Raw genomic sequence first — 25455 nt, 5'->3', positions numbered from 1 at the left:
AAAGTGCAGTGCGTGTGTATATATATATATATATATATATATATATATATACTAGACCAAGTGCAGACCCGTTGGGTCTGTTCCCCCAACGTGCGGTTGTGGGGGGGGGAGGCGGCATGCAGCGTCACACACACTAACTATCCCCCCCCCGCACTCACGCTAATCACCCCCCTTGATATTATATTAATATTATTAATTTGCTCCTTTTACCCCATAACCACCCTATCTACTGACGCATAGCCCCCAACTTGCAGTCACACCTAGAGAGGGGGAGTGGGGGGGGGGGGGGGCGGGGGTAGAGAGTGAGGGCAGAGAGAGAAGGGGCAGAGACAGAGAGAGAGACAGAGACACACAGAGAGGGGCAAGAGGGAGAGGGGGGTGGAGAGGAGAAGAGGGAGGGTGGGGGAGAGAGAGGGGGTGCTGAGAGGGGGTTGAGGGGGAGGGGGGGGGAGGAGAGGGGGGAGGATAGGGGGGAGGAGAGGGGGGGAGGAGACGGGGGGAGGAGGGAGGGAAGGGGGTAGGGTGTGTGGAGGGAGGGGGTTTAGGGAAGGAATGGTGGGGGAGAGGATGGAGGGGAGGGGGGGAGAAAAGAGGGGAGAGGAGAGGGGGGAGAGAGGAGAGGAAGAGAGGAGAGGAGAGGAGAGGAGAGGGGAGAGGAGAGGGGGGGAGTGGAGAGAGGAGAGGAGAGAGTAGAGGGGGGAGCGGAGAGGAGGGGGAGAGGAGGGGGGAGGAGAGGAGGGGGGGAGGAGAGGGGAGAGGAGAGGGGGGAGAGGAAAGGGGGGGGAGAGGGGAGGAAAGGGGGGGAGCGGAGGGAGGGGGAGAGGAGAGGGGGAGAGAGAGGAGAGGGGGGGGAGAGAGGGGGGGGGAGAGAGGAGGGGGGGGGAGAGGAGGGGGAGAGAGGAGAGGGGGGAGAGAGGAGGGGGGGGAGAGAGGAGGGGGGAGAGAGGAGAGGGGGAGAGAGGAGAGAGGAGAAGGGGGGAGAGAGGAGAGGGGGGGGGGAGAGAGGAGAGGGGGGGGGGAAGAGGAGAGGGGGGGAAGAGAGGAGAGGGGGGAGGGAGAGGAGAGGGGAGGAGGGGGAGAGGAGAGGGGACGGAGAACCTAAAAAACATTTTAGAACCAAAAGAGACACATTCTGCAAGCATTGTAGAACCAAAAGAGACACTTTTTGCAAACATTTTAGAACCAATAGACACATTCTGCAAGCGTTTTAGAACCACTAAGGGCACTTACATTTGAGGAGACATGTGTTCAGTGTTATTCACAGCTCAGAGAAACATGACCCTCTGCCTTCCTCCATCTTGAAGAGACTGATTGGGGCACACCACTTCCTGGTTTTATAGTCCCTCCCCCCTGCCACCAGCGGAGAGAATGGGGAATTTTGTAAAATCATTAATATCTCTGTCATTTTTCATCGACGGGAAAAATCCTCAGCACACATACGGCGGAGGGGGGCTCTGAGCAAGGTGGCCAAAAATGACGGCCGTAGGTGGCGGCGTTCTCTCGGAAATCGCAGCACAGAATGCCAAAACCTGTCAAGAACAGACTTTTAGTAATATAGATGAGTTTGTCAGGCTATATTTATGTTGTGTCTACTTAGCAAGATGGCGTCCTTGGGATACATAGGCCGACTATGGATATTCGACAAGAACCGTGTTCGACAAGAAACCTTTACCTCATACTGTGAGCGAATGGAAATGTCTTTTAATTATATTATTGGAGCTGAATAAACAGAGGATGATTATCAAGTGCAGGTTAGAGCACAAAACAAGGTCATCCAGGAACGAAAGAAATCCATTCTATGGTCCTGTAGTTCATGAAACTCCAGAGAAAGCAAGGAATGTTTCATTTGAGACTGTTCTTTCTAACTTGATGCTCACTTTAACCCTAAGCCCATAGAGATTGCAGAAAGTTACAAATTTCACACAAGAATCCAGAAGTCTGGTGAGACTGTGGGTGTACATTATCTCATTGAAGAAGTTGGCTCCACGCTGCATTTTCCAAACATTTCTGGATCAAGCTTTGCGTGATAAATTTGTAAAATAAAAATTACTGAACACACCAGCCCTTACCTTTGATTTGGCATGCAAAAATGCTTTGGTCATGGAGATGGCATCTCAAAGTGCACATGAGTATCGACCAACACATGCTGGCACAGTCATAGATACATAGATACATAGAAAATAGGTGCAGGAGTAGGCCATTCGGCCCTTCGAGTCTGCACCGCCATTCAATATGATCATGGCTGATCATCCAACTCAGTATCCTGTTCATGCCTTCTCTCCATACCCCCTGATCCCTTTAGCCACAAGGGCCACATCTAACTCCCTCTTAAATATAGCCAATGAACTGGCCTCAACTACCCTCTGTGGCAGAGAGTTCCAGAGATTTACCACTCTCTGTGTGAAAATTTTTTTTCTCATCTCGGTCTTAAAGGATTTCCCCCTTATCCTTAAGCTGTGACCCCTTGTCCTGGACTTCCCCAACATCGGGAACAATCTTCCTGCATCTAGCATCTAGACAGTCAACAGTCAAAAGGCAGTTCCAAAACACAAGCATGACAAGACAGGGAAAAGGCCTTCACACTAAAGGTCTGGGAAAAGCGCAGATACAGTGCATTCAGAAAGTATTCCGACGCCTTCACTTTTTCCACGTTTTGTTACGTTGAAGCCTTATTTTAAAATGGATTAAACTCATTATTTTTTTATCAGCAATCTACACACAATACCCCAGAATGAAGAAGTGAAAACAGGTGTTTAGAAATTTTTGCAAAGTAATTAAAAAGAAATAACTGAAGTATTGCATGTACATAAGTATTCAGGCCCTTCGTTATGTCACTCAAAATTGAGCTTAGATTCATCCTATTTCCATTGATTATCCTTTCTACAACTTGATTGGAGTCCACCAGTGGTAAATGATTGGACATGATTTGGAAAGGCACACACTTGTCTACATAAGGTCCCACAGTTGACAGTGCATGTCAGAGCAAAAACCAAGCCATGAAGACGATGGAATTGTCCGTAGACCTCCGAGACAGGATTGTGTCGAGACACAGATCTGGGGAATGGTCTAAAACAATTTCTGCAGCATTGCAGGTCCCGAAGAGCACAGTGGCCTCCGTCATTCTTAAATGGAAGAACTTTGGAACCACCAGGACTCTTAATAGAGCTGGCCACCCGGTCAAACCGAGCAATCAAGAGTTCCTCTGTGGAGATGGACGAACCTTCCAGAAGGACAACTATATCGGCAGCACTCCACCAATCAGGCCTTTATGATAGAGATGCCAGACGGAAGCCACTCCTCAGTAAAAGGCACATGACAGCCCGCTTGGAGTTTGCCAAAAGGCATGAGGAACAAGATTCTCTGGTCTGATGAAACCAAGATTGTACTCTTTGGCCTGAATACCAAGCGTCACATCTGGAGAAAACCAGGCACCGCTCATCACTTGGCCAATACCATACCTACGGTGAAACATGGTGGTGGCAGCATTATGCTGTGTGGGTGGTTTTCAGTGACAAGAACTGAGAGACTAATCAGGATTGAGGGAAAGATGAACGGAGCAAAGTACAGAGAGATCCTTGAAGAAAACCTGCTTGTGAGTGTTCTGGACCTCAGACTTGGGCGGAGGTTCATCTTCCAACAGGACAACAACCCTAAGCACACAGCCAAGACACCGCAGGAGTGGCTTCGTGACAAGTCTGTGAATGGCCTTGAGTGGCCCAGCCAGAGCTTGGACTTGAACCCGATCGAACATCTCTGGGGGGACCTGAAAATAGCTGTGCATCGACGCTCCCCAGAAAAGAATGGGAGAAGTTACCCAAATACAGGTGTGCCAAGACTTGAGGCTGTAATCGCTGCCAAAGGGACCTCAACAAAGCACTGAGTAAAGGGTCTGAATACTTATGTAAATGTGATATTTCAGTTATTTCTTTTTAATTACTTTGCAAAAATTTCTAAACACCTGTTTTTGTTTTTTTATTATGGGGTATTGTGTGTAGATTAATGATAAAAAAATGAATTTGATCCATTTTAGAATAAGGCTGTAACGTAACAAAATGTGGAAGGGGTCTGAATACTTTCTGAATTCACTGTATGTGCTATCGATGCAATGGTCAACACAAAACAAATAATTGCCAGTTCAAGGACTCTAAGTGCTACAACTGTCAAAAGAAAGGTCATGTTGCACCAGCATGTAGAGCACCATCCCAGGACAAAGCACAAGGCTTAACAAAACCAAACGCGTGGTATTCACAACCTCAAAGAACTCTCCGAGAGTAATGAACTTGGACTGGACGGCACCTTTAGTATGAACAGTGGTTCTGGAAAGGAAGACTTTCAGACAAAGGTCAATGAGAGATAATCAATACATTACTAAGTGTATTGACACTGCTGCTGATTGCACAATTATAAGCAAAGACACCTATGAATCCAAGTTTACCAATATGCCTATCACAGAAACAAAATTTCAGCTGAAAACGTACTCTGGAGAAGTGTTGGAGACGTGGAGAGACCGTTTGTGATGTACAACACAAAGGCAAGACTTTGAAGTTGCCAACAGTTGTCGCACGTTATATCAATAGGCCACCGTTGATGGGCAAGAATTGGTTCCGCCTACTGAAACTGGACTGGGAATCTGTATTCCAAGTCGAAGTGTAAACACAACTGTATCAGTTGTTGCAGAAACATCATGCTGTGTTCAATGACAGCTACGATGGCATCAAGGGTGAGCAAGCACACATCAGGATTCGAGCCGATGTGGAACCTGTCTACTGGAGACCGCGACCAGTACCATATTCGCTGAAAAGTAAAGTGGAAGCTAAAATCAAAACTTTGGAACAAAACGGTGTACTGGTTAAAACAGATCGCAGTGATTGGGCTACTCCAATAGTAGTGGTTCCGAAAGCGGACAACACAGTGAGATTGTGTGGAGACTACAAAGTGACCATCAACCAGGCAGTAGATGATGAACAGTATCAACTCAATATTCTCCTCACAAGATTTATACGCTGAACTTGCTGGTTCCAAGGTATTTTCTAAGATAGATCTGTCACATGCATATACTCAGCTACATGTTGATAGTATGAGCCTAGTACGATAAACACACACATGGGGCTGTATTCCTACACAAAACTGCCCTATGGTGTGAAGTCAGCACCAAAAATCTTCCAAGCTACAATGGACAAGATTCTGCAAGGAATATCACATTGTTTGACCAATCAAGATGACTTGCTGATTGCAACTGCTACTGAAGAGGAGAATCTGGAGATACTCAGTGAACTGCACGAGATAGGCCAGCTGTTGGCGGTTGTGCAGTAACAAGCAGAAGAAGATGGAGAAGAAACTGTTGAAACAGCTTGATACTCATAATGTAACGTTGAAAAGAAGCAAATGTGCATTCTTAAAGTCCGAAGTAGTGTACCTTGGTTTGAAAGTTGATCAACATGGACTACAACCAGTGAAGGAAAAGATTGAAGTCTACAGCCAGCGGCTGCATGTATTGGCCAGGATTGGACAATGACATAGAAGCAATGGCAAGCAAATGTAGCACCTGTCAGAGTTGTCGAAGTAGGCCTGCCCAAACCCCTTTGCAAACATGGTCTTGGTCTACTAGACTTTTTCAGAGGATTCATGTGGATTTTTGTGAACACGGGAATAATAATTTTCTTTTGATAGATAGTCATTCAAAGTGGATTGAGGTGTTGAGAACAATAGATGCATTGCGGTCTATTTTTGTGTTTCTTGGATTACCTGAAGAGCTTGTCTCTGACAACGGCACCCAATTTCGCGCTGCACTGTTCTAAACTTTCATGAAGCTAAATGGTATCAAGCATACCTTAGTGCCAACTTACCATCCGGCATCTAATGGCACAGCCGAAAAGTCAGTCAGGATAATCAAAGGAGCTCTCAAGAAACAAGTTCTTGAATGAAATTCAAAATTCAATATGTCACAGCGGCTAGCTAGTCTCTCACTGAAATATCGTACTATGCCACAATCTACCACTGGGTATATGCCAGCTGAACTTCACATGAAAAGAAGGCTCAGAACTTGACCGAGTTTGGTTTTACCTAACGTATCTCCTTAGGTTGAACGCAAACAATCTGATCAGAAATGTCATTATGGTGGAAGCAAAAAGAATGTAGGTTCAATACACATGATCAGGTTTGTGTTCTCAGCCCCCCTTACAAAGCAAACACATGGGAGGTGAGAACAGTAGTTGAAGTGTGTGGCACCAGGTAGTACTTGGTAGAAATTGGAGGACATGTTAGAAGTGTGCACATAAACCATATGATCCCAGGTGGACGTCCCAAGTCGCGAGGAATTGTGCCACTGGTTGACATAACTTGTTGTAGCTTGTCGTAGGCTAGGTAGTAGCATGCCGTGGACATTGTCGAATGTATCAACATAAAAAAAGCCATTTTGCTGGCGTCACACCGCAACAGTGAATGACAGTCTCCTAGAACATCGCCTAGTGGGATCCAGGCTTAACTTTATGGGTCAGGCAGCATATCGGAAGAAATTGGGATAGGTGACATTTCAGGTTGGGACCTTTCTTCAGACTGATGGGAACTGGAAGCAATTTTTTCTACCCACCCAATCAATCTGAAAAAAGGGTCCAAACCCAAAATGTCACCTATCCATGTTCTCCAGAGATGCTGCCTGACCCGCTGAGTTATTCCAGCATCTTGTGACTATCTTTGGTATAAACCAGCATCTGCAGTTCAGTTTTATTATAATCCATCTTCTGGGTTGCTCTTCCAGAAAATGGAATATCCAGTGTTTGTTCTCTGTGCTGGACATCTCATGTTCATTGTGACTCACTTGTGTCAACACCAAAGCATCTGAGTTCTTAAGCTGCAGTAGCCTGCAGCCTTCAGCTTCCTCTCTCACTGTTGGCTCTGTCTATTAAAGTCCCGAGATCCCACATCTTAAATTTCACATTGAGGAGTGGCTGGTCCTTGTGCATGATTTCTTTAAGAGTCAGATTGCTGTTGCACACCAACCACCACACAGCCTTGAAAGAGCAAAGCTGAGGAGAACAAAGATCCAGCGGCAAGGAGTCCAAGATGACTTGAGCCTATGCTGCATGATTATTAATACTAACGCAGCTCATTATGCACACAGCTATTACTGGGGATACAGATTAAAAATAACTTCTTACTTAAAAAGGAAAATATTTACAGGGAAAGCACAAAGGAATAGCACTAACTGGTTTGTAGAAAGGAACCACAGCTGCTGGTATTTACTGAAGATCGACTGGAGTAACTAAGCAGATCAGGCAGCATCTCTTCTTTGGGGTCTCAATCTGAAACCTCACCCATCCTTTGCAGTTTGAAGAAGGTCCTGACCTGAAACATCACTCATCTCTTTTCTCCAGAGATGCTGCCTGACCCGTTAATTTACTCCAGAACATTTCGTCTATATTCAGCACTAACTGGTTGTTCTTTCAGAGCACCAGCACAATCTGAGTGTGTTCCTTTGTGATGTGGAATTCAATGCTGATTCTATGCTTTCCTGATCTTTCTCATTACTTTTTATCATCATCCCCTTCCTAAACACGTTTACCATCTTTGGCACACCACTTATCTCTTATCCTTCAACATTTAGCTTAAACATACTGAGATCTAATCTGAAAAGCAGTTCAGGAACATGGAGCCTGTGGCCCATATGTAGATAAATTCTTGACGTCAGTAGGACAAGTTGAGAACGTAGCTAAAAATGCAAATAGATTGCATAGCATATCATTACAAAACCAAGAACACCATTCGAAACACTTTCTAATTCTAGGTTCTGCCGAGGCAGGAAAAATCACCTGCTTTCATTTAAATATTATATTTGGACCTTTTATAAAGATCGGAACACACCCATGAAAGAAATATTGGCTGAAAAAAGGAATCTACAGAGGCAGCACCAATATTTCGTTTTCTGTACACCGAATACTTAGATAGGGTCACTACAATAAAACAGCTCACCTGCCAAGGGCTTCTTCCTTTCTTCATAATACTCCCTCCTACGATCCGAAGATCTAGTCCGTCATCTTTGATTAGTCCACAAGTATACTGTCCTGCAACATACATTGGAATACATATCAATGTAATGCACAAGGGATGCAGTGTCCCCATGAGTCCATTCCTCTGCTTATTCTCCAGTAAGGGAATTTCCCCCATGTGCCCCCCAACTCCTGATGATTCTCCTTTCACCCACCCACACAATGGGTAATTTACAGTTGGCAACCCAGCAACCACACGTTTTACATTATTGATCTGATATCATTTAGTGTCGCTCCTGAATCAAGAAAAATATTATCTTTAGGTTGGCAATTTCCTCACCTTGAGGTGCGCAGGAGTACCCGTTGTCACTCAGTATGTAGTCATTCACACATGAGCATTTTCGCCTATTGATCTCTGGAAGTTCCCGGCAGTAATGTGCACAGTGACCATAGTGATCTGTGCAGTTTGTTGCCACCAGCTCTGAAATCACAAAGTGCTGAAATTATTTTTTTTCCGAAGAATGATTCTAGATTGATTAGACTAAGAAACAGAGCTGAACGAACAAACAAACTGAAAATAACCTCAGCAAAGCGTACACCAAAGATATAACAGGATTATGCCATGCAACACATATACATTATTGAGTTTATTTTGAGCTATGGGACAATTGCAGCACTTTGGACTTCTTTTAACAAATTCTCTATATTTTTTAAGTCGATATTTCTATGCGAGGCATAAAAACTTACGTATGATGAATAACATATATGAATCTGTCTACATTTTTAAAAATTAATTGCAGTTCCTTTAGAGTGTTGCCACAGTGATGTCACAGATAACTCTGGTGCAAGTGAAGAGTTTTTATCACCCAAGAAAGAATATCAGGAACTCTGTCATACAGCAGGTGCCTACATCAATTTCATCTTTTAATTAAATATTGGTTTTCTCATTTCCTGTTGCAAGTGTGCCAGTATGAAGCAGGACTACAGGAGTGCAGATTCATACCTAAAGTTTCATTATACATTATCTAGAAGCTATCAATACATCGATTCATATTGGCAAAAGGACCCACTATGTAAGGGAAGACAAGGGTGAAGTGATTGGGACCTCATATTTTTGATTGGTTCACAAAAATCATGTTGGAAATAACTTTGAAAGGTTGGTTATGGCGCATATCAACTCCTACCTCAACAAGAACCTTGACACATTATAATTTGCCTCCTGCCACAACAGGTCAACGGAGGATGCAATCTCATTGGCTCTCCACTCTGCACAGGACAGTGGACAATAAAAACATTTACGTCAGGCTGGTGTTTGTAGTCTACAGCTTGGCATTCAATACCATCATCCTCTCCAAGCTGGTTACCAAAGTCACGGAACTGGGTTTCTGCACATCCCTCTGCACCTGGATCCTTGACTTCATCAACAGACCACAGCTGGTATGAAATGGCAGCAAATCTTCTTCCTCGATAACCATCAGCACAGGTACACCTCAAGGCTATGTGCTTACCCCCTTGCTCTACTCACTCTATATTCACGACTGTGTAGCCACACAGAGTGCGAACTCCATCTTCAAATGTGCACCGTTGTTGGAGAAATTACAGATGACGAGTCAGAGTATAGAATTGAGGTCGATCGACTAAGCAAATGTTGCCAGCACAACAACCTGTCTGTCAATGTCAGAAAAACCAAGGAACTGATTGTGGACATTGGAAGAGGAATGATGAGGACTTACAAACCTGTTTATATCGATGGGACGATGGTGGAGAGAGTCAATCTCTGAAGATTTTTCCTGGACCCAGTACACTGATGCAATTATAAAGAAAGCACATCAACGCCTCTACTTTCTGAGAAGATTGCGGAGAACCGGTATGTCAGAGTACTCTCTTGAACTTCTACAGGTGCACAGTACAGGACTGGTTGCATCATGGTCTGGTTTGGCAACTTGAGCATCCAGGAGCGAAGACTGCAAAAAGTGGTGAACACTGCCCAGTCCATCGCGGGTACTGAAGTCCTATCATTGAAGGGATTTACAGAAGTCGCTGCCTCAAAGACAGTCAGCATCATCAGAAACCCATACCACTCTGGTCACACTCATTTTACTCCTGTCATCGGGAAGAAGATAAAGGAGCCTGAAAACTGTAACGTCCAGATTATATATATGTATATTTATACACATTTCTATATATATATAGATAGCGAGATTTAAAAAAAATTATATTGTTTACAAAGTATTATGTTTACACATTCTGTTGAGCTGCTGTAAGTAAGAATTTCATTGTTCTGTTTGGGACAGATGACAATAAAACACTCTTGACTCTCTTGAATCAATTGATTTGGTTGTGCTCATAGGCATGTATATGTGTGCTCATGCTTAATGTATGTTTAAACAGCATCACTTCTGAATTTGAGATGGATTCACCAGGATTGACAACCCAAAAGGAAGTTCTGCTTAGTCACACCCTTGGCTTAGAAGAGGCACTGTTTGGGGACTTCTAGACTTTAACATTTGGCAGTCCGCTGGAGAACATTGAGAGTTAAGGTTCACTTGGGGTGGCCATGTTATTGGTGACATTGCCCAATCTGTGGGTCAGGAGGAGCAAGGTTGGTTGCTCATAGGCCCAAGATGTAAATCTCCTTCCATTGCTGCAGTCAATTCCCATATTCTTGATGTTTCACTCCCCCTACATACTCTCCACCTCCTCTCTAGGTAAAGGAGTTTTGCATTTTACAGATATAAAAAATCTCTGAAGAAGGGTTTCGACCCTAAGCGTTGCCTATTTCCTTCGCTCCATAGATGCTGCCTCACCCGCTGAGTTTCTCCAGCAATTTTGTCTACCGTGAGATATTAAAACTCTGATTGTGACTCCTTGCATGCTCTATGCCAGGGGTTCCCAACCTTTTTTGTCCCGTTTACCCCTGGCAACTTTAATAGCACATAACAATGTTATTTCACTTATTTATGAACATTAATGATGAACAGATACCAGAACCAAAACACAGTCAATCAATGAGACAAAATATGTACAAATCCAGAATCAACAAATTTACCCCCTGGGTCGGCAAAATTTACCCCAGGTTGAGAACCCTTGCTCTGCTCTCATTAAAGAAATCATTGCAATTGTTTAATTTAGTTGAGCACAAAAAACAAGGAATTGATTTCAAATGAAAAGAAATTCAACATTACCATATTGACATTGTGGCCCATCTAATTCTGCAGGACAATGACATCTATAGCCCCCAACCAAATCCTGGCAGGTTCCATTGTTGACGCATGGATTATCCTTACACTGGTCACCATCTATGACGAACATTATTACTGAATCACAGAGTTTCTTGATAAATATGAACTATTCTAATAGACATCATGAACCATTCTTCGTAAGCCTTTCTTAAATGTGATAGGGCTTCAGATATGGGTAGATATTTCATGAATATGGAGGTTGCTCTCTTAAATTCAAATACAGCCCTGATGAAGGAGAATATTTATAAAGAATAGGACATGTTGACATTTTTTTGTAATATAAACCTGCTTACATTATTGCATTGCTAGGGGTCACAAGGGATGACTTGTGGTAAATGTTAAATTGAAGGAGATTTTTATACTGATATTTCAATACTGAGTAATAATTCACAGTGAGGCTCAGTATGTGAGCCTTCTGACTGTTTTGATTGTTTTCTCTCTAATCCCCAAAGGACGTCATTATCAAAATATTAGGATAAAAATATGCCTAATGATCTTACATTTTATGAGAAGTTTTAATTGAAAGTGGTATCACTGGCACATTGGCCTTCCATCAGTTAGAGCATTGAGTATAGACGTTGGGAGGTCATGTTGCAGTTGCTTAAGACGTTGATGAGGCCGCATTTAGAATATTGTGTTCAGTTCTGGGCTCCATGTCATAGGAAAGATGTTGTCAAGCTGGAAAGGGTGCAGAGACGATTTACGAGGATGTTGCCACGAGCTGAGCTATAGGGAGAGGTTGAGCAGGCTGGGATTTTATTCCTTGGAGAGCAGCAGGATGAGGGGTGATCTTATAGAGGTGTACAAAATCATGAGAGGAATAGATTGGGTAGACATACAGTGCCCAGAGTAGGGGAATCGACAACCAGGGGACATAGGTTTAAGGTGAGGGCAGAAAGACTTAATCGGAAGCTGAGGTGTTGGAGGAGGTAATTGAGGCAGGTACTATTGCAATGTTTAAGAAACATTTAGACAGGTACATGAATAGGACAGGCTTAGAGGGATAATGGCCAAATGCAGGCAGATGAGACTTGTGTAGATGGGTCATGTTGGCCGGTGTGGGCAAATTGGGCGAAGGGCCTTTTTCCATGCCATAAGACTCTATGGACTATGAAACTGGATTGTCAGGGAATAATCTATGTATAACTTCACTGTTAGCCTTAACTCAGAGGTAATTTTTTTTTTTGCACGGCGTCAGAAACGTGCAGGTTAATGAGATTCCAGTTGCATAGACTGTCATTTTGAAGTGGTACTGAATGAGCTCTGCATCCAGAGTTCCAAGTCCTCACATTCCATATCAAATTAAGACTCTCCCTGTCCTCTTAATCAGACATAAAAGATCACAATAGCTGGGAAGTTCCTTTGGAAAGTAGGGTCAGGAAAGGCCCAATTTTAATTGCTTGAGTTCACAATTAATTTAACTTTGTAAACTTGAGAGTGGACTGAGATGCAAAAAAAATAATTCCTCTTGTCTTTTGTAAAATTGATGAAATATTGGATGTACCAAGAGCTTAAAGTGTGAGACTCGAGTATAGGTTAAGGCACCTTGGATAAATCCCCCGCTCTTCAAAATAGTAACATGGGATCTTTTGTGCCTGCCAGAGATGGCAGATGGTGCGCTCGCCTCTCCCATCCAAGTCAGCACACTTTCTCGGTACTGTGCTGTTGTGTCCATCTTGATTTAAGATGGGGCTTGTATCTAGGACTTCTGTTTTGAATGCAACACTAGAACTACAGTTGGCAATTTAGTAATGACGATCTTGTTCAGGTGGAGGAGTTAGTCCCAAACGTCCTGATTTTGGAAGCACGAAGCTGAGTTAAACTTCTGATGGAATCAGTAACTTGATGTCTGAATCATGAAAAGTCCATGAGCATTGTGGATGAATAACCAGTTAGTCCAGCACACTAATGGGTGGTTGGGTGGTACATTTTCCACTTAATTCCACACCATTTTACAAGGGTGTCAGGTTGGGAGGAATAAACAATTATAAGTTGATATTTCCTGCAAATCATGTAGTTTTACTTTATTAAACTTCAATGACACCCATATTGGAGAAGCACAAAACTTTACCTCTTGCACCCTGTGCCTAAACTCTCAGTGGTCCTATAATAATTTCATGAACTGATTACTTAGTCCAACCCTTACCATTATGTCCTTAACCCCAGGGTATTGCTAAAGATATGAACACTGATCCTCACTGCAGCAGACTTCAGACTGATTCTCAGGCCTTTAACAAGTAAGAATAAACCTATTAAAAGCGAGGTTTTTTCATTCATGGCAACAAATCATGGATTAAATTGATTAGTTACTGAGAGAGAGGAACTCTTCCCTTAAGCATTCACATATGATTTAAAACATCCATTTGAACATAGTGAATACCACCCTTTAATAAACTACTTTGAAACTTAATCATCAAGCACTTCCTTTTGAAAAAAAAAATCATTCAGTAACCAAATTCATTTCTCAGGAAACACATGGATGGGCCAAGAGCTAATCTGACAGATGATACACTGAAAAGGGGCAGGTAGAAGTAGTACACTGGGAAATTTTCTAAACTAGAGCTCCTTATTTGATATTTGATTCTTTGATAAATTCATAATTTGATTCATTGACATATTCACAACGGAGATCAGTATATTTTATATTATATTTTGGGATACTAAGGGACTCACAACTTATGGTGACATTGCAGGAAGGTGGAGATAAAGCAGAAGATCAGTAATGGTCTCTCTGAATACACAATATGTTCAAAGGCTTTACTATAATTCCTCATGTTCTCAGAATACAAAACAGGTAAAAACATTGCATCACATAAGTAATGGGAATGGAATGCATTTATGAAAATCTTCACTAATTTGACACAGAACAGTTGAACTGACTTCATAAGTATGATTTATTATATTGATTATCAAAGTACTTTAATTTCACTCCAGGCAGACTTTTAAAAAGTAATTTAAAAAGTAAAATAATTAAATACTGAAATTGCCTGACAATTAAGTTCCCCATATGGATATTGTTTAATACTGATTCCTCACATGCTAATCTGCTGGAAACAATATAGCATGGAAAGTCCCTGGTGGACTGGTAAATCGAACTCTGAATCTCCTGTCAAGCATCTTGAAGAAAATATCAATAATCATAATACCTGGGTGTAAATATTGAAAATTAACATTGCTTTACTGGTGTTTATCTTTTTTTTCCTTCTTTTTCTACAGCATATGAGAAAGTGTTTTACTCACCAACATGTTGATTCCAAAATATTAACTGTGAAAAAGATATACAATTGATTAGATGACTTAGCAAAAAAATAGAATACGATAAATCTCACATCCTGCGCTAATACAATGAAGTAGAAAGCTTTCTACTTCATTGTAACTAGAACAAAACAATGTGATAGCAAAATCCTACCCAAAGCACACTGTGAAAAAAGCCTATTTTCTTTAAAAAAATTATTCTCGCTTTACCACCATTTCACCATTTCACACAATCATTGAATTAATCATTTTTTTCCTCAAACACTCTTCCTCTGCAGATTTCCCAATCCCACTAACCCACTTTCTTGCCAAACTCACCAATCCAACTTTTCTCTATATCCCTCTATTTATTTTCCTGAGGCTTTGGTCCCTTCACCATGTTGAAATTTCTTGGTCCTGCTGATAATGTTGGTGTTGATTAAACCAGCATGAACATTTATTCATATCCTCAAATCACATTCCTGAGAATTTAGTCTATGATTTAGAACAATATGGGGAACTTCATTTAGAACATGATTTAGAACAATTCAAACATTGCAAAGTAACCGTGAGGACTGTTACAATAGAGGTTCTCCATCGGCAGATGTAATTATGGTTATGATTAATGTAACTGCAACATGGTCTACATGTCAAAGGTTTACCACATGCAGGCTCCATGATAATGTAAGAATTGGCTCAAAGTGCTGGAGTAGTTCAACAGGTCAGGCAGCATCTCTGGAGAACACAGACAGGCGACATTTCAGGTCGGGACTCTTCTTCAGACCTGAAGAATTATCTTGACCCAAAACGTCACTATATCTGTGTTCTCCATAGATGTTGTCTGACCTGCTGAATTACTCCAGCACTTTGTGTCTTTTTTTTGTAAAAACATCTGCAGTGTCTCCATGATAATGCAGTCAGTCTCCAAGGTGCCTATTTACTTTAACTCACAAATATGGAAGGTTTGGATTTTCTGCTTTACACAATGTGTTGGAAGGATTGCTCCACAGGTAAGGCCTTTCAGCTGATCCCCACTATCCAAACAATTCTCAGGAAAGTCCTAAGTATGATCAACAGCAGAAACTCGAGTAACTCATAAAGTTGAGAGCAACTGTAGGACAACTATTTCTACCTGAGATTAAGTAACTCGTTACATAACAGAGGTGTGGGATGGACAGAAGGAGTGCACGAGAGAGGCAAGTTTAGATATTCTTATATTTAATGCCAATACCACTCATACAACACCACCAACTATTTAAGGTTGCGGAAGACAACTGTGGCAGTGGAAATCATGAACAAAGATGAGGCGGAGATGTGGAACTTAGTAACATGGAGTCAGAACAATAACTTTTCCATCCATCTTTCACAAGATTAATTTAGTTATCAACATTAGGAAGTATGGTGAAGTACATGCCCCAGTCAGCATCAATGGTGCTGAAGTGGAAATGATTGAGCGCTTCAAGTTCCTTGGTGTAATTACCAACAATCTATCATGGACCAACCACGTTGAAGTGACATTGAAGAAGGCACACCAATACCTCTACTCCCTCAGGAGACTGAAGAAAGTTGGCATGTCTCCAATGATTCTTACATAGATGCACCATGTATACTGTAGATACTGTAGATGCACCATAGAAGCTTGAAGCATGCACCACCAAACTTAGAAACAGCTTCTTTCCCTCAGTTACCAGGCATCTGAATGGTCCTTCCATAAGTTAAGATACAATCTGATTATCCTCTATCTCCTTGCGGAAACTGGGCTTTGTCTCGGGAACCGTTGCATTACAATGCTGAGAACTATATCCTGCACTCTGTATCTGTCTCTTCACTCTGCCTATTGTACTTTGAGTTTGGGTTGATTGTATTTATGTATGGTATTATCTGATTTGATTAGTTAGCATACAAAACAAACCTTTTCACTGTACTCGAGTACATGTGACAATAATATACCTAAACCTTTGGCGTTGTACAATCATTCTATGCATATTAAATGAAGAGCAAAGAGATTCAAGGGATGGAAATGCTCTCCTCAGTGTATATAAAAGTACAATAGCTTTACTGAGGGAACCAGCATGCTGAGCTGATTGACTGCAGGATACTTACAGCCTCATCTGTTGTCGGGAAGATCTCTTTTACCTCCTCAAAGTCACATTTTTCTTCATTACACTCTCTTTCTAAATTTCCAGCCTTGAATTCTTCAAAGTAATAATTAGCCCGTTTCCTAATTCTCAAGACTTCAGTGGCTTCTCTTTCTGGTAAAAATACTGAAATGTAACATAAGAAATTATGGTCATTTTTACTGTTGACGGGATAGCCTGCCACCAGTGCCATGAAACGTGGCATGGATGCCAAGAGAGTACATTGTCTACGCCAGGGCAGTGCTTGATCCAAACCAGGATGGCGTATCACTATATCAGGATAGTGTGCCTTCGGTTCCTGGGTATGTTGCCTCCTCAACAAAGGATATAATCTACACAGGGAGGAGATTCAAGCGGCTGAAGTGAAGTGGCTGCAAATGAAGGAGTGATTAAAACTGGCAATTCAGAAGATGGCAGAATTAGTGGAACACAAGAGATCTCAGGGGATTGTTGGTCTGGAGGAGGCTGCAAAGTTATGAAGGAGCTTGGTAAGATTTCAAGTACTCTGGACTGAGTACCATTTGTATTGTGGTGAATTATCTGTACCAAGAAAGGCTGCCTCTGTACCAAGGGAAGTGTCATCTACAACATGAACCCATGTCAGGGTTAAGAGTATCTCTTTATTATCCCCAGCATAATAATTTGATTCTCATACTGACCTGAGTAGCTGGATACCTCCATAAAAATAACCATGAGAAATGTCAAGCAACAACAAGCCTTCACCATTGTGTAGTCACGATATTCAAACCCTCACCTGCAATGGGAAAGGAACATCCCAGATCCAATCAGAAAGCAATTGACCACATAACAGTCCTCGTTATTCAATCTTACAACGAATGAATCCTTTTCTTCTGTGTCCTTTGCCTTGTAAAATTCTCTACTTTAAAAAATTCATTCACTGAACTTGAGAATCACATACACCATTCCTCATCGTATTTGAACCCAGTAGCTTTCTGGACCATTTAGAGGCCAATTCTCGGTTGTACTTTAATATTTTACGGAAGTAACTGCTGTAAAGCTGCTTACCTCAGCACCATGACAAGCTTACCTGAGGATTCTTCACTCCAAACGTACAGGTTTCCACCCTCACTTCACTACAAAGGCAGATAACATCAATTAATAGTCAAATCCACCAAACAAATCCTGCCAACATTGATCAAATAAATCGTGAATCATTCTTGAACTAAACCAGTCTTGTGTGCTTATTTTTTATTCCTAATTTCTACTCTAATTGTTTGAAGATTACTGAGAACATAAATATGCAGGGGTGAAACACGTGCAGGCAGAAGGAATTAGTTTCAGTCGGCGTTATGTTTGGCCTATGCATCATGGCTGATGGGTCTGTTCCATGGGGATGATATATGCAGTACGAGAAGATCTTTATCAGATTTCATCAGAAGCCCTGGCTTCAGACTGCAGTGTTTTTCGGCACCAGATACAGCATGCTTATTCTATCTTGAGAGATAACAGGAGGAATCTGCTCATGGAATCAAGACTGAACACGATACTTTAGAAGCCCCCTTTAAAAGAGAAAAAATATTTCATTGGTCATATTCTGATCTGTTGCTGTAGATTAAATGCATATTCTTACCATTGGATTGCAGACTACCCTGGCACAATATTCATAGGTGTTATTCATCTTGTTTTACGTTTGGTCTTACCCAATTTCTGATAACCGTTACCCGTATTCACTCACATTCCCACCAATCTACCTCTGGTTCTCCCATTTCTGTTTCCTTTACTATCCCCCCTCCCCCCACCCCCCCCCCCAACCCCTAGCATTCCATCACCCATGTTTGACCCCTTTCCCCTTGGTTTCATCCATCTGCTACACTCACTCTTCACACACTGAATCCTCTCTCCCTCTGGCTGCCATTAACAACTTTCTTACTTATAAGATTCCAGCACTTGTAGCATTTGCATCCCTGTTCAATACCTCCAGAGATAGACGCAAAAAGCTGGAGTAACTCAGAAGTGCAGGCAGCATCTCTGGTGAGAATGGGAGATGTTTCGGATCGAGACCCTTCTTGAGTCTGAAGAAGGGACTCGACACGAACGTCACCCATTCCTTCTCTCCAGAGATCCTACCTGTCCCGCTGAGTTATGCCAGCTTTTTGTACCTAACCGGTTTAAACCAACGTCTGCAGTTTCTTCCTACTCAAAACTTCCAGCCTGTCTCCGCCTTACCCTTCCCCTTCCCCACCAGAACTGGCTCCCACTCCCTCGTCTGTTTTCATTTATCCACCACTTGCTTCTATCTCGCATTCGCGGATTCGCTCATCATTCGTTATTTCTTCTTGGTCCACTTATCACTTACTGGCCCGTCTCACCCATCCTCCGCCCTACCTCCCCACTCTGGTTTATGTTAGCTACCTTCCCTCTCCACTTTCGGTCCTGATTCAGGGTCTTGACCTGAAACGTTAACAATTACCCACCCCCCCAAACTTTTCCTTGACCCACCGAGTTTTGCCAGTGCATTGTTTTTGCTCTAGATTCCAGTATCTGCAGTCTCTTGTGTTTCTTGTGTGTTATGTTCTTGTTAACAATTCATCTTTTTGCAGTTCCTTGATATCCTCAACATTCTTGAAACATGAAAATCCATCCTCAACTGTCTCGGTATCTTGCTTCAGTTTTTGGTATTGGTTTATTGTCACATGTATCAAGCAAGATTCAGTGGAAACTTTTTATTTTTGCGTGCTATTCAGTCAAATCATGCCATGTGTAGTACAATCAAAGAGAAAAATTAATGGAATGCACAATATAGTGTTATAGTCACAGAGAAATATGCAGACACCGTATTACTAAGCACTGTCTCCTTTCTGTACTCCAACTAAACATTGTTCAAGATCCAGCCTACCACGGTGGTGCCATTTGGGTACACAGTATCAGTATAGGGAGTATGGTAAGGGGCTGAGAACGCATCCTTACAGAGCATTGGTGTTGGGAATTATCATGGAGGATGTTTTGTAGCTTATTCTTACTGATTGAAGCCTAATGGTCAAGAAATGCTACTGCACTGCCCGGTAATTGGTTCCGTTTGTTACCTTTATTGTATTTAATTATCTTCGGTGTTTGGCTGCCCTAACACTGATATTGATCATATTGACCACACAACAGAGTCTCACTGGAGGTCAGCGATGTTCCGGAAACGGGACCATTGCCCTTGATTTGAGTTGAATACATTATAGTCAAGAGTGCTTATTTGTCATATGCACTGGATATGAACTTGAACCATGGAATTCTTACTTGCAGAAGCATTATCAGCACGTCAGACATTACAACAAACAAAAATTAAAAATATAATGATTCAAAAATAAATGTACAGTAAAATAAAAAAATATAGAATAGGTTGCATTATGGCCCAATATTATGTGAGGTATTACATTATCAGCTTGGTCTCCTGTGAGGTATAATGTCCAATTGGCTGTGTGCTCGCATTCAACAGAGCATGCTGACTTGCATCAGTAAATTAAAATATTATATACTGATGCATGGTATCAGGCATCAGAAGTAGATGTCTTACCCTGCATTCTTTTTAATCACTTGCATTTTGGTAACATGCATTTCTTTTAATATTCGGTGCTACTGCTGAGCAACAGAAAATCATAAGAAATCCAAGGGTAATATACATGTATGTTTCACAAGACAGGAACAAATACTTATTGCCCATTCAGATTAGACAAAATGTATTTATAACTATCTCAAAAATATTTTCTTTTCTTCCTTAGAATACTCTTCAGGTACTTTCTCAACCGCTGCAAAATCTGTGCAGACCCAGCATAAAGGCGAGAGATCATCAGATGCCCAAAATGCAAATGGGATAATCAGTGACCCAGAACACAGGCCAGTAAACATAAGCAACCCAACTCATCTATCAGGGAACAAATGGTGATCCAGCACAAATGCCAAAGGTTGTTACTTAAGATACTATACCGTGGATATCAGAGACGTAAATGATAGGTGAGGGACTATCAGTGACATGGCTTACAGGTCAGGGAATATCAGTGAACCGTAACAGATGCTGAAGACCATCACTGACTAAATGTACAAGTCAGGGATTATTAGTGATCATACACACAGGAATCCTCTAAGCAGTGTTAGTAAAACCAAGGAACATCAGTGCCCAGTCCACAGATCAGGGTACATCACCAATACATCATAAAGCAGCCCACTAGCATCTGAGACATGGTACAGGACAAGGAAGTGTAACAATTATTGAGGTGATCTGAGAACAGTTCCAATCCATTGCACAGGTCAGTAATGACCCTAAACAAAACCCAGACACCAACATTGACACACTACAAACCTGGGAACCAACACTGACCCACCACAAAACCCAGGAAATAACACGGATCAACTGCAAACCCTGGAACCAACACTAACCCACCAGAAAACCCAGGAACAAAACACTAACCCACCGCAAAACCCAGGAACCAAGACTAAACCACCACACAACCAAGGAACCAACAATAACTCACCGGAAAACACAGCAACCAACATCAAATCACCATAAAACTAAACAATTAGCATGGATCCACTGCACCATCCAGGAAAAGCATAGACTCATTGCAGAGGCCAGGGATCAAAACAGATCCCCACCAGAGGTTGGGGATTAGCACTGACCCACCATAGAAACTCAGGGATCAGCACTGACCTTACGCACAGACCACAGAGATCAGCATTGACGATATAAAGATCTGTTTTCTTTAAAATAGAAATTGAAAGAAAGGCTGGTCTACTATATGGTGCAGTACCTTCAAATATATTTTGTCCACAAAATTCCAGATGCAATACTTTTCATCACACGATTTTTAGGTAGCTCTCTGCATTTAAAATACCAAACACAATCAAATGGCAGAAAGTCTCAGTTAATGAGTAACTTCAAATATTTACCAGAGAGCTCTCAGAATCCATGGGTAAATAAACGATGGCTGACAAATCCGCACACTAGTTTGAGCATAATTTGTGGTTCGACACATTCTGATGCTCACGGGGCACAACATGGGGAGAGTAAGGGGGAATACGGTCGGTATTTTAAAGATTCATCAATGGAAGTATCTTCTCGTGGTGAGCACTTCACCTGACACCATGGCTAACACATGAACAAAACACAAAGTTCTGGAGGAACTCAGGCAGCATCTGCGGAAGGGGCAGACAGGAGATATTTTGTGTTGGGCCCATTCCTGAGACGTGTACTTGGTTCCCTGCTCACCGCTATCTTTGTGTCCTACATCCACCGCATTTCTCTGTGCTGAGTACAAAATAGAATTGGGGGACAAGAGAGAGCAGCGGCATTATAGTCATATTATACAGCACAGAAACAGGCCTTTTGACCCAACTAGGTTATCGACATGGTTTAGTCCCATTTGCCTGTGTTCAGCCCACATCCCTCAAAACCTTTCTTATCCACGTACCCGTCCAAATATCTTTTAAACATTATAATTGTACCCACTTTTACCACTTTCACTGGAAGCTCAATCCCCATGTACACCACATTCTGTGCAAAAAATTGCCACCCAAACTCCCTTAAAATCTTTCCTCTTCAACTTTAAATTTGTTCTTGGGTTTTAGACTCACCCACCTGGGAAACAGACTGTGACTATTCACTTACCTACTTCTGTCATGATTTTACAAATCTCTCCAAGGTCACCCCTCAGCCTCCAGTGGCAAAAAGGCCCAATCTATCCAATTTCTCTTTATAACTCGTCCTTCATTCCTGATTTAAAAAAGTGTCTGTTACCAGGTATCCACAGGTCTGCATCTTCCTGGACCCATTTTGTTACTCAAACTTGCGATAGACTCACCTAGTCACGCGGAGGTGGACAAGATAACTCTCCACAGCCAGGAAGTCTCCGCCTAGGTGGAGTGAACTCTGAGGGGCAAAGTCTCATGCTAGCCACCTCTGAGGTACAGAATGATATGAGGGGCTTTCACAGCTAGATAGCTGTCAAATACATTTGAGCTGTTTTTCAATTTCTCTGATAGGGACTCTTACAGCTATTTAAATATATTTAATTAAAAAAATGCAAATCACCCTAAAAAACAGAAATAACTGATTAAAAAACATTGAAATAAAGTAATTTGAACACTTACAGTGCCCTCCATAATGTTTGAGACAAAGACCCATCATTTATTTATTTGTCTCTGTACTCCACAATTTGAGATTTGTAAGAGGAAAAATCTCATGTAGTTAAAGTGCACATTGTCAGATTTTATTAAAGAGTATTTTTATACATTTTGGTTTCCCCAAAATCAAATGTTACTTAGATCATTTGACGCATCATTCAAAAACTAGAAATTAAGGGTGCAAATATCACCACGATTCAAGTATGTAGAAAGGGATGTTAAAGATTGTGGGGTATGGCAGTCTACTAAGTAAGTAATTAGTCTTGCATTCAGAAGTCTGGGTTATTAACTATTTCATACTTACCATTTCATAGATGGGGAAGTTACATTTACGCAATTTAACAAATCTGGAGGATCAGTAATACTGACAATGAACCTGCAGGTTATTATTAAACCTGGTTTATTTTTGTGTTCTTCATGGAAGGAAAAGTATTATCCTTGGTCTCGGCCTGAAGACCCATGGCAATGTGGTTTACACTCATTTGTCCTTGAAATTGCCTAGTATGTGACTTATTAGGGATGGCCATCAATGCCACCCTAACCAATATGCTTACAATTGGCAAATGAATAAGTATGTAGCCATTCCGCAGTAAAATGTTAGGTTTCATAAAACAGAATGGACACTTTGAAATGAAAAAGGGTTTGGTATTGTTGAGCAATGCTCAAGTATTCTAATTGAACTTTTTGTGTCGCTCACCTATACACAAATAAAGAGAAAGCTGGTGGAAATTATTTATTGTTGTTGGTCATTTCTACTTTGGCTAAGGCCGATTTGAATTTGAATACTTTTTTAATAAGCACAGGTACAAAACTAAATAAGGGGTGTTCAGAGATAAAGAGAGACACAAGGAACTGCAGATGCTGGAATAATGTGCAAAACACAAAGTGCTGCAGTAACTCAGCGGGTCAGGCAGTATCACACGGCGGTGTTTCAGGTCATGAGCCTTCTTCAGAATCAGGAAAGGTCCCTACCTATAATGTTACCTATTCAGCCCCTCCCGATATGCTGCCTGACTCCCTGAGTTACTCCATCACTGTGCATTGTGTCTAGAGATATTGCCATAGGTGGGAGAGAGGGGCTCATGAATGACAAATTTAAAGAAATTATGATATTTAAAGAAATAGAAAAACAGAACATTATTTTTTCTGATGAGACTATGCACAGATGTGTACTTTATGATCTGCTAATTGCTAAGATTAAATTGACACCAGATGAAAAACATGTAAGTTTATAAGTCATAAGAGCAGAATTAGACCATTTGGCCCATCGAATCCACTCCACCATTTACTCATGGGTGATCTATTTTTTCCCCTCAAATCCATTCTCCTTCCTTCTCCCCATAGCCTTGGCCAGCCTTGCTAATCAAGAAGGTACACAAAATTGTTGGGGAAACTGGGGGGAGATGGGAAGATGTGGCGAGTGGTGGGGTCACGTTGAAGGTGGCGGAAATGGCGGAGGATTATGTGTTGTATTTGCCGGCTGGTGGGGTGAAAGGTGAGGACCAGAGGGACTCTGCCCTTGTTAGGACTACACGTCTTCCCACCCTGCCCCCTGTAAAGACTCCATCCCCTACTCCCAATTCCTCCGCCTACGCCGCATCTGTTCCCAGGATGAGACATTCCATACCAGGGCATCGGAAATGTCCTCGTTCTTCAGGGAACGGGGATTCCCCTCCGCCACCATAGATTAGGCTCACACCAGGGTCTCATCCATACCCCGTAACACTGCTCTCTCTCCCCATCCCTGCACACGCAACAAGGGCAGAGTCCCTCTGGTCCTCACCTTTCACCCCACCAGCCGGCAAATACAACACATAATCCTCCGCCATTTCCGCCACCTCCAACGTGACCCCACCACTCGCCACATCTTCCCATCTCCCCCCATGTCTGCCTTCAGCAAAGACCGCTCCCTCCGCAACTCCCTCGTCAATTCTTCCCTTCCCTCCCGCACGACCCCCTCCCCGGGCACTTTCCGTTGCAACCGCAAGAAATGCAACACCTGTCCCTTCACCTCCCCCCTCGACTCCATTCAAGGATCCAAGCAGTCGTTCCAGGTGCGACAAAGGTTCACCTGTATCTCCTCCAACCTCATCTACTGCATCCGCTGCTCTAGATGTCAGCTGATTTACATCGGGGAGACTAAGCGTAGGTTGGGCGATCGTTTCGCCGAACACCTCCGCTCAGTCCGCAATAACCTACCTGAACTCCCGGTGGCTCAGCACTTCAACTCCCCCTGCCATTCCCAATCCGACCTCTCTGTCCTGGGTCTCCTCCATTGCCAGAGTGAGCAACAGCGGAAATTGGAGGAACAGCACCTCATATTCCGTCTGGGGACCTTGCGTCCGGATGGCATTAACATTGAATTCTCCCAATTTTGCTTGCCCTTGCTGTCTCCTCCCCTTCCTTAACCCTCTAGCTGTCTCCTCCCACCCTCCCATCCGCCCGCCCTCGGGCTCCTCCTCCTCCTCCCCTTTTCCTTCCTTCTCCACCCCCCCATCAGTCTGAAGAAGGGTTTCGGCCCGAAACGTCGCCTATTTCCTTCGCTCCAAAGATGCTGCTGCACCCGCTGAGTTTCCCCAGCAATTTTGTGTACCTTCGATATTCCAGCATCTGCAGTTCCTTTTTGAACACCTTGCTAATCAAGAACCTGTCAATCTCCATTTAAAAAATACACAATGCCATCTATGACAATGAATTCCACAGATCAACCACCCTCTAAATTAAAGAAAT

At 42.4% G+C, this 25455-nt stretch overlaps 1 protein-coding gene across 1 annotated transcript in view; it reads right to left on the bottom strand.

Annotated features, from left to right (window-relative positions):
- The window catches only part of LOC116980141, a 53057-nt gene extending 31568 nt beyond the window's left edge, over positions 1–21489 (bottom strand). Inside the window, exons 1-8 of the mRNA XM_033032252.1 lie at positions 21354–21489; positions 17648–17693; positions 17259–17353; positions 16565–16725; positions 14468–14492; positions 11171–11284; positions 8326–8466; positions 7969–8060 (exon numbers count right to left, since the gene is read on the bottom strand). Coding sequence (XP_032888143.1) covers positions 7969–8060; positions 8326–8466; positions 11171–11284; positions 14468–14492; positions 16565–16725; positions 17259–17325 — 600 coding nt within the window. The 5' untranslated portion in view covers positions 17326–17353; positions 17648–17693; positions 21354–21489. The remainder of the gene's footprint in view (positions 1–7968; positions 8061–8325; positions 8467–11170; positions 11285–14467; positions 14493–16564; positions 16726–17258; positions 17354–17647; positions 17694–21353) is intronic.
- Between the last annotated feature and the right edge of the window lie 3966 nt (positions 21490–25455).

This window comes from Amblyraja radiata, chromosome 13 (genome assembly GCF_010909765.2).
Source record: "Amblyraja radiata isolate CabotCenter1 chromosome 13, sAmbRad1.1.pri, whole genome shotgun sequence".
Lineage (NCBI taxonomy): Eukaryota > Metazoa > Chordata > Chondrichthyes > Rajiformes > Rajidae > Amblyraja > Amblyraja radiata.
This window is presented reverse-complemented; position numbering and strand designations above follow the sequence as displayed.